At 35.2% G+C, this 10,700-nt stretch overlaps 2 protein-coding genes across 2 annotated transcripts; one reads left to right on the forward strand and one right to left on the reverse strand.

The window, feature by feature from the left end:
• Positions 1-6: 6 nt before the first annotated feature.
• On the forward strand, positions 7-3,602 carry LOC104773583 (probable glycosyltransferase At3g42180). The gene is made up of 2 exons (XM_010498226.2): positions 7-2,526; positions 2,734-3,602. The coding sequence occupies exons 1-2, from the start codon at positions 2,164-2,166 to the stop codon at positions 3,394-3,396; spliced, it is 1,026 nt and encodes a 341-aa protein (XP_010496528.1). The 5' UTR covers positions 7-2,163; the 3' UTR covers positions 3,397-3,602.
• A 39-nt stretch (positions 3,603-3,641) lies between these two features.
• On the reverse strand, positions 3,642-6,720 carry LOC104773584 (zinc finger BED domain-containing protein DAYSLEEPER-like). Its single transcript, XM_010498227.1, has 2 exons — positions 6,481-6,720; positions 3,642-5,760 (listed from the first exon to the last, which is right to left on the reverse strand). The coding sequence occupies exon 2, from the start codon at positions 5,751-5,753 to the stop codon at positions 3,786-3,788; it is 1,968 nt and encodes a 655-aa protein (XP_010496529.1). The 5' UTR covers positions 5,754-5,760; positions 6,481-6,720; the 3' UTR covers positions 3,642-3,785.
• Between the last annotated feature and the right edge of the window lie 3,980 nt (positions 6,721-10,700).

Below are 10,700 nucleotides of genomic sequence, written 5' to 3' on the forward strand. Positions count from 1 at the left end.
AATTCTAAGTTTGATTTTATATACCGATTTCAGAAATTGAAAAAAAAGACTATCTAAACTGCCATCAACGGAACATAAATTGATGAAAGATCATATAATTTGGCAAATAACGACAGAGAAAATTAAATATATCATATAAACTGATGAATCGATATATTCGAGAATGTATTTTTGTTCATGGAATTAAAATATTAAACCATACTTAAGTTGTAATATGTTACAAATTTTTTGTTTTTCTCTCCTTTGAAATTGTATTGAACGATCAAACCGATGAGTTTACAAAAACAAAATTAATGCTTGTTAAATCTTGAAAACTATATTTATTTTTTGATTTGATTTGATTTTTTTTTTTTTTTTTGTAATTTGAAACTACAATAGAACTATAGAGTAATTATTTTTTTTTGTTTTTGTCTCCTTTGAAATTGTATTGAACGATCAAACCGATGAGTTTACAAAAACAAAATTAATGCTTGTGAAATCTTGAAAACTATATTTATTTTGATTTGATTTGATTATTTTTTTTGTAATTTGAAACTACAATAGAACTATAGAGTAATTAAATATTACGTTAAAAAAAGGTTTATTCATTGTATCCAGTGTTTAAAATACAGTTAAAAAACTTAGTGAGCAACAATTTGATCATTTTATGATCTCAAAGACTATATCTGATATACAATCCAAATTAAGTAAAAGAAGACCAATTTTTATGTTTATTTTCCAAAGTTTTCATCAAAATTCTAAAATTTTAATAATACCACAATTTTATGATGTCATAAAATCGTTGAAAGGGATCTCAAAAATGACTTTTAAATCTAACTGAACTATTAAAAATTAAGTCGCCTTCATCCAGTGATAAAAAGAAGAAAAGTCTCGCCACCTTTGTTCGAGTAGCATTGACCACAAAGGTTCGAAATTTAACATAGTTTTCCCGGATCCTAGGAATGTTATCAAAAAAAAAAAAAAAACCTTCCTAACCTACTTGTTGGTGTTATGTAACTTTTTTCTTTTCAAAATAGTATTTAGTGATTTTATATACTAATTTTTATGAAAGAGTAATTTTAAGAAGTGACATTGGAAAATGAGTATTTTTGAAAATCTCCCTATATATTTTGTCAATCTATTTACTTTTATCATAACATTATCTATGCATGAACCAAAATTAAAATTCAACCCTATCGTAATAGATTGCCTAACTTGAGTTATTACATTTATAAATATATTTATTTAATATATCATTTAAACTTATATTGGTTTGAATTCATCAAGTTTTTGAAAGTTTAAAACAATAATCGTTTCACCATAAATTTTAGATTGACATGATGGCGGATCTAGATAGAATGTGAACCGAATTACTGATCGTGTAGATTTTATCAAAATTTTAAACTATCAAATCAGATAAAAATCGCAAAAAACTAAAATTATATGAACCGGATAATTTAAATAAAATTGTTAACCCGGTCAAACCCGTCCGCTAAGTCATCCCGCAACGGATTTAAATATTTTGAGCTGCAAAATGTTTTTGCATCCGTCCCGCTTGAATTCGTGAGATCTGTGTGGGTTACACATATATTTCAATAAATCATTTTTTAATATATAAAATATATTTAAAGCTTAAACATAATTAATATTAAGAAAATTATGAGATAAAGTTTTAAAGAATAACACATTTGTTTTTTTTTTCAAAAACACAATGGCATATCGTTGTATATAGTTGTAAATAATAAATATAAGCGAGGCTAAGTAGCTAAATGTGTCTTGAGCTCTCTAGCGACGACACATCAGCTTTTTCAAAAGTGTGATTTTCTATTAATATATAGGGATTTCTTGTTTATTTACAGCCAACTGATTTAAAAAATGATATTTTGATTGACATAATAACCGGTTATACTTTACTTTGGGTTAAATAAATCTCAAACTTATTATTAAAATTTCTAAAATGCTTCGAAGAGGTACCAGCTCATATTAGCTCATACTAGCTCATACTATTTGATTAATTAAATATGCATATAGATAACGGATTTAATTCTCTTAGGACATCTTCCTCGAAAAACTTTTTTGATAGAATTACGTTTTTGGTTGATTGTTTAAATATTGATACTAGCTAGGTTACTAACTATAGAAAGATAATGTTGAACAAAAAAAAAAATCAGGAGTCACATAGAAATGATGAAAAGATTTAAGGTGTGGTCGTACAAAGAAGGAGAGCAGCCACTGGTTCACGATGGACCAGTAAACGATATCTACGGAATTGAGGGACAGTTCATCGACGAGTTGGGAAACATAATGGGCGGACCAAGCGGTCGGTTTAGGGCTACCCGGCCAGAGGAAGCTCATGCCTTCTTCTTGCCTTTCTCCGTTGCCAACATCGTCCACTACGTCTACAAGCCTATTGCCTCGCCTTCCGATTTCAACCGAGCCCGCCTCCACCGGATCTTTAACGACTATGTAGATATCGTGGCTCGCAAGCACCCTTTTTGGAACCAAAGCAATGGCGCTGACCATTTCATGGTCTCTTGCCACGATTGGGTAATTCACACGCAATTTATATAGTTCATTTTATGATATCATCTGGTGTTAGGTATGGATTTATATCATTCTCTTAGGTTTGATATGGTTTTTAGTTATGTAGAAAATATTTGAAGGATTAGGTTACAAGTCGGGTTTTTTTGTTCAGTTTGGATTGGTTAGACCGAGCAACGGACTAATTCTTTTCTACATAACGTGATTAATTAGGCTCCCGATGTGTCGGATAGTAAACCAGAGTTTTTCAAGGACTTCATCAGAGGACTATGCAACGCCAACACAACGGAAGGTTTCAGACCAAGCATTGATTTCTCTATACCGGAGATTAACATTCCTAAAGGGAAGCTAAAGCCACCGTACATGGGCCAAAACCCTGAGAACAGGACGATCTTAGCTTTCTTCGCAGGACGAGCTCACGGATACATTAGGGAAGTATTGTTCACTCACTGGAAAGGTAAGGATGAAGACGTTCAAGTGTATGACGGCCTCACAAAAGGACAAAACTATCATGAATTGATTGGTCATAGCAAGTTTTGTCTTTGTCCTAGTGGCTACGAGGTTGCTAGCCCTAGAGAGGTCGAAGCCATTTATTCAGGGTGCGTCCCAGTCGTTATATCTGACAACTACTCGCTTCCCTTCAGTGACGTGCTTGATTGGAGCAAGTTCTCGGTAGATATTCCGGTCAATAAAATCCCTGACATTAAGAAGATTTTGCAAGAGATTCCACATGATAAGTATATAAGGATGTATCAAAATGTTATGAAAGTTAGGAGGCATTTTGTGGTGAATCGCCCGGCTCAACCGTTTGATGTGATCCACATGATACTTCACTCCGTTTGGTTAAGGAGGCTTAACATTAAGTTGTCTTCTTGATACTACATTTAATGCTTTAGGCTACAAGAAAAAAATAGTCGCCACATTACACAATACCTTTTGTTCTTAGGTTTCTTTTACGAGTTGTTTTAAAAAACCTCCTTGTACCAAAACGGTTGTCTGGAGTTTAATTACTCGTATACGTTGTAAAAATATTGTTAGAAACAAGGATTTCGGTTTTGGAATTAAAAGATAGGTTTCATCGAGGCAATTAGATCAGTTGATGATATCTAGGAAAGAACATATCAGACAGAATGTGCAGTAGATATTTAAAGAGGCAAATTCCTAATTGCAAATCACACGGTGGGTTTAAGACTAAACACAAAAGACAACATATAAACTTCTAGAAAACAACAACATTTAGAGATAATGAAGCAAAAGTCTCACACCTATGCTTCAGTTTTGATGTTAGCACTTGACATTTGCGCCGCTGCGGAAGAAGCATCATTCTCAAGAAGCCATTCCCTTGCACAAATCAGGGCCTCCACTGTCTCAGGCCTCAGTGACATCTTGTACTCATCCATCTCCCTTGGTTCCATGTCAAAAACATAGTCAAAGGCTGCAGCCGAAACAGGGATCGAGAGGATGTCTCGAGCCATCTTCGACAATGTTGGGTACTTGAGCTTGTTCTGTTTCCACCAGTCAAGTACATCAAACTCCTGAACACGGGGAAGTAGTGTTTCATCAAGGTACTGGTCCAGCTCTGATTTAAGATTCTGCCCTGTCGTCTCCATTATGTACGTGTCGAAATCCGACAGTCCATCCACTTTCCCACCTTGAGATGTTGGTTTTAGCGGTGCAGGGAGTGCCATGTATTCGCTGAAGAGCTCATGGATCCCATCATCCACGGTCTTGATGTTTTTCCCAGCGTCTTCTCCGAATATCTTGGAGAAACTGAACTCAACAAGCTTCATCTTGAACCGAGGATCCATCACTACCGCCATAGCCAAAACCAAGCTACAGTCTCTCCAGTACTTGTCAACCTTCTCTTTCATGGTTTTAGCAATACTTGCGACATAAGGATCTTCTCCAGCTATCGCCCGAGACAGATCTGACTGTGTCTTCCACACTTCATGGAAGAAGGTAACAGCAGATGGGTTTTCACTAGATCGAAGAGTGGAGGCTGCTTCAAAAAGAGGCTTCAGGAATGTGCAAAGTGCCTCCACATGTCTCCAATCCTCTGCTGAAGGAGGTTGCTTGTAGTCAGGATCAGCAGTGTCTAAGCACGAGAAGACTTCCTTTAATTCTGAAGCAGCAACGAGCATCGTATAGGTTGTGTTCCATTGCGTCTGATCATCAAGAGAAAGTACCTTCTCGCTTGGCACTTGAAGCTGTTCCTTGAGCTCAACAAACCTCTCCTCATGGGACTCTGAGGTTTTCACGTGCTTCACACTGTCCCGGATGTTCTTGATGACATCTTTTCCTTTCTCCAGCACATCTTTAGCAAGGCTACTAAATGTCCGGGCAACACAATTCCCTATTACTAGCTGACCATCCAGAATCCCAGGGTTCTTGATGCAGAGTAGAGGTCGGATATTTTCAACCGCGGGGTTACTTGCCGGATGGTTGAAGGTGACGGAAAACAACTTTCCTTCCAGACCCCATTCAGAAACACAATTGGTAACCGCAAGACTCAATGCTTCGTCAGCTTCTGGATACGATTCCATCAAAACATTGAGAAGCTTCTTTTGTATCTTCCAATCACTGTCAATGAAGTGAGCAGTTATAAAGACATACCCAAGAGTAAGCTTAGACTTCCAGAAGTCCAACGTCAGACAGAAGCGTCCGGGAATCCATTCTAGAGACTTCATGACATTCTGCTTTTCTGCAAGGTAAGTCGCCACACAGTCTCCTTGAACGTTGTTGAAGCTCACAGCATCAAAGTGGGGCTGAATACTATGCACGAACGAGATGAACCCTGGATGCTCAACCATGTGAAGAGGGTAGTCATGCATAATGATCATCTTAGCTATCTCCTGACGACACTTGTCCTGATTGAACGCAACATAGGAACTACCGTTCTGGGTTCGGTAACGTCTTCTCGGGGTGTCACTCTTGGGGGTGTAAGGAGTACCCATCAGTTGGTTGTTGTCATTGTCTTGTGTATGGATAAGCGCAGGACAAGTCCCTTTGGCAATGTGGCGCTTAAGATGGCTAGTACCAGCAACTTTGTTACCGTTGCTGTAAGCAAAGCTCTGCTTACATCCTTTGCAGAAAGCCCTTCTGCAATTTGGTTCTACACACTCGATTGTGAAATGTTCCCACACCATTGACTTCTTCTTGCGACGCTTGATGGGTTGGGTTTCTGGTGATTTCATCTCAGTGTCATCATTGTACACCTCCAAAGCTGTTTCCATCTTCTTGCTACATTACAAAAACCAAACAAATATAAATTATTACAAAGCCCACACATCACAGAATTGTAATTAAGTTATAACGATTATCCGAAATTGATGGGAGGCTAAAACGACTAAACTATTTAAATATTTATTTAATCATTGGGCCTATTCCACAAGGCCATGACCCACGGTAAATAATCTAGGGGCAAAACAGGTATTTCAAGCTATCGCGTAGATCCAACCACTTAACAAAAAAAAAAAAACAAAAAAAAACACAGATCTGGAATTTTTAAAGGTCCTGAGAGTCGATCAAACATGGGCTGCAAAACAAAAACTAGAGCCCAGATTACAAAAGTTGAACACAACGAAGGTGATTCAAACAAAGGACTAAAACCAGACCAGAGCACAGAAGATCGGGCTTTTTCTTTTAAATCACACACACAAACAACAATTCAAGTTATTCAAACTACCTTTGCCTCCATGAGAATTTTTTTTAAACTTTGGCTCCTTAAACGACCTAAAACTTTTTCTACCCAGTAAAATTGGCGTAATGTTGAATTATTTCAGAAATTAGCAGATCCAAGCTGAGAATTTTCACAGAGTAGATCTAAGATAACAATTTCAAAAAGCAGGAACCAAACACTCGAGATACGAACGAGCCACAATTTGTAAAAAAAATCTCCAAAACAGATCCAAGAAAATAAGGCGATATTAAATCGAGAGATAGGGTTTCGAGAACCAATACCTGCGGCGAGGGGAAAACTGAAGCTCTATGTCGAGGAGGAGGAGGGAAACTCTCCGGTATCGTGCGGTGGTGACGGAGGTATGAGCCGATCTCCGGCGAAGAGAGAGAGAGAGAGCTCTGAAAAGAGAGATTTGGGCTTGAGAGGCTAATTGGACCTTTGGATGAAAAAAAAGAAAAGAGAAGACGAAAGAGATAAGTTTGTTATTATCTTTATCGAATGCGTCTAAATAATGGTTTAGGTTGATATCACTCTGAGAATATTTGGGCCTCTTATTGGGCTTCTAAATATATAATATCAACCTTTGGTCAAATCATGTGTAATTATCTAAGTTTATGTAATTGATTATCTGTTTTATTATGATGTTTGCAGGGTTTTGAATTCTTCTTCTCATGAAAAGAACAAAACTAGAAGAAGAGAGAAGAAAAATCGATTTGGGAATTTTTGCTTTTCAAGTTTTCTTGGTTTAGTTTTGTAATTGGGTTAAATTTTGGTAAAATCCGGTTAAATGAGTTCATTAGTTGGTTAATTAAATAGTTAACCAATAGCAAACTGTATAAACCAAGATTCATAGAGCAATAAATGATATATGATATTCCAAAGGGGAAATAGTAATAGAAGTATGAATTCAGGTAGAAATAGATGGAGTACTTAAGTTCGTAGGAGATATAGATCGAGGTCAAAGATTGAAGTGAATCTGGTGTGATATGATAGTTCAGAGGGAGAAATAGGACGTCTTCCCTGTAGTCAGTATGTATTTAAGCAATATTCTTTCGCTCGCACGGACACACGCGTCATCTTCACACGACCCTTTGTTTTTATTTCACATGTCGTGTTTAGGCTGGGCAAAAGAACCAAACTCCAAAACTACCAAACCGAACCGAAATAAATTGTTAAGTTTGATTATGGTTAAGTTTAAAATTCATTTGGTTTTTTATTTTAATTAAGTTTTCGGTTTACATTGGTCTGATTAAAAACCGCCAAACCGAATGATTTTTTTGATTTCTTACAAATATTTAGGACTTTTCTCCCATTTTTTATTGAATAATTCCTCAAAATACCACATTTTAATTTTTTTTTCTAAAAAGACCATATTTTAAATTTTATTTCCCAAAATATCACAAAATATTTTTTTTCCAAATACCCAAAACACAAAAGATTGATTTTTAAGGATGTATAATTTATTTTTGTAGGTTTGAATTTAAAATTTTAGATTTTGGTATAGTTTTTAGGGGTAGGGTTTACTATTTAGGATTTAGAGTAAATAATGTTGACTCTATCTGGAGGCTATGGAAAAAAATGTGATGAACAAAAAATATTGGTGACAGGTAGGAAATGGCTATGTTTGTATTTTTGGGAAAGTGGGAATTTTGAATGTTCTCAAAAAAAAATATTTTATGATGTGTGTTCATTGATGACTTGAAATAAAATACATTTTTAGATCGTAGAAACTATTTCTGTAACAAAAATTACAACATACAAAAGTTGTCCACCAACATTAAAAAGTATGTTTTGTACCAATAAATAACAGTTATGATTTACAAGATGTCCATGAAGAATAAATATACATTTATATTAATTTTAGTTGCCTAAAAAATACATGATAGACAAATATTATTTTGGTGGACAAAATGTATTCTTATCCTAGAAAAAAGTCTAGATTTGGCTCTCCTCTTCGTCATTTTTGTTTTTTTTTGTTTTAAGCCATTGAAAGATAACCAAAAGGAGAATTCTTCTTTTTCAGAAATTTTTATGAAACTGTCATTTTTTTAAGTTAGGGCTTTGTGCAAAAAAAAAAAAAAAATCAAAATCTCTATTTTTTCTCTCTTTAACCTTCCATCTCCAAAATTGAAAATCAGTCATACAAAATAAAAAATAATAGGTAATATAACTTGTATTCCTTACCCCCAAATTTGTAAAATATTAACAAATAATATATAAATTAAGACCTCGGGATGAGCAATTCAAATTTAAATTTAGAGATTTAAAAATTTAATTTATGTTACCGTGAAAATATTTTTAAATATGTATAAATCTTATATTACATATTATTTATTAACGTTGTATGACTAATTTGTATTTTCTAGAAATGGAGGGTAAAATTGCAAAAATTGATGACTTATAAGGTTATTTTTGCACAAAACCAAAAATCTTAAGTGAAATTCCAGAAAACTATTTCCTTTCAGAAAAAGGTTTTGTGCAAACAAACCCTCCAAGTAAAATTTGTTTGCAAGAAAGCCTAATTTGTTTGCACAAAACCTTCAACATCAAATAAATGTAGGTCAATATTGTAATTTCAAAAGTTATCGCAATATAACACTTCTCTGTATCGATGAGTTGGCATTAACATTTTTTGCTGTTTTGAATACTAAAAAATGGCAATACACTGAAATTTATTTTTAGTTTAAAAAATAATAATAGTAGTTTAGAAATAGAGAAATAGTCCCAAGAAATATTGTTTGGTTCATATGTTCCAATGTCCCTAACTAATTGAATCAACCAAGGGCTTCCACATTGTTCTAATGCAAATGACCATAGGAAAAAAAAGGACTACATGGTCCAGAGTAATAAGAACAACCTTAGTATCGATTTTCAATTCTCTAGTGAAACATATTTTTTTGGAATACTTATGAATGTATGAATGATGCAATCAGACAATGGACACAAGCTAAAACCAAAGATATATAGTAAGATCGTATGCTCGATCGAGTACTTGGTCGAGTGGGAAGCTACGAAGAACAGCAACAAAACTTAACAATTAAACAGAGCAGGTTGAAAGTAAATGAAACAGAAAGCGGATAACAGTAATCAAATCGAGAAATCAATAAACACAGAAGTTCCTAGGGATGGATTCATGGGCTGTACTTGAGCTATACTAATCTAAACTGACCAACAAACCTCAATCAACAATGAGCTATCTCTAGACAATGATCTTCCAATACTTGTTAATCCATTCTCATGACAATAATAATCAAGCTTAGATACTCCTAGATCTAGTTCTCACTAGCTATTGCATATAAAAGTAGGCATAAAGACCCAGATCATCACATGTCAAAAACCTTCCTACACAACCAATCTCTTGGGATAGGAACAGTAATCTCTAGCATTAGTATTATCCAAAAGCTTAAAAATTGGTATGATGCTAAGCAACCTTGGATCTATTCTTACCCTCTCAGATATAAGAACAGCATAGAGCATGCCTAATCTAGAAGAGATATTTAAAAAATCAAGCTTAATCAGTCTAAACTACCATAACTCTCATCCAGCCTAATCCATCCCTAAGATCCTAACACACTACTCAGATGAACAACACATGATGAACAAAATCATAAACCCAGAAATCAATGAAACTTGCATGATTAGAAAGATAAGATGAAGATCTACAACTTTGTTCAAAGAAATAAACTTAGATTCTCAATACCCAAAAAGTTACATAAGCAACAAGGTATGGAAATCTATGGAAAAAAAAACTTAAAAGTGTTGATGATGTAAACTTAAAAGCTAAATTCCCAAAAAGGGTAAAAACTACGTTTTTGTGATATTTTTCCTCTGTAAAGTGGCTTGTCAGCGGCCATAGAGTACAAAAGGTATATATAGAAAAGTAGGGAAGCCCTAAAATGACTACAGGACAAAATAGAGAGGCGGCTCGGTTGACTCGACCAAGTGCTCGGTCGAGTGCATGATCGAGTTAGGTCTTCTTCTGCTCCTTTCAGTCGGTCGAGTCCCTCTCAGCACACGATCGAGTGTCTGGTCGAGTGTGGTGGTCGAGTGAACTCCCGGACCTTGATTCTCTTCTGCTCTAGCTCCTTTGTCTGCTTTTCTTGATGGCTTCACTCTCCCTCAGCACTTATCCATGCTCCATTGGGTCCTACATCACCTGTTTATGCAAGAAACAATGCAATGCAATGCAAATCTACCCTAATGCATAAACAACCCTAAAACTACTCAATGATGACCTAACAAGCTAGTAAAACATGCAAAATGTGTAAATAAACTAAGGTAAGACAAGGTAAAATATGTGAACATCAACACTCCCAAACTTAGTCTTTGCTTGCCCTCAAGCAAACAAACAAGACATGAGTAGGAGAGTGCAGTTTGAAAGTGGGATCTCAGAACCTTAAACATGCTAATAGACTAGCTAAAATCAATGTCCAAGTTACTAGTACTAGGATGCAAGGTGAATGAGCTGTACTTAAAGATTTTAGACAAGCCTTTCACAACC

Source organism: Camelina sativa, unplaced genomic scaffold, assembly GCF_000633955.1.
Source record: "Camelina sativa cultivar DH55 unplaced genomic scaffold, Cs unpScaffold00583, whole genome shotgun sequence".
NCBI classification, from domain to species: Eukaryota; Viridiplantae; Streptophyta; class Magnoliopsida; order Brassicales; family Brassicaceae; genus Camelina; species Camelina sativa.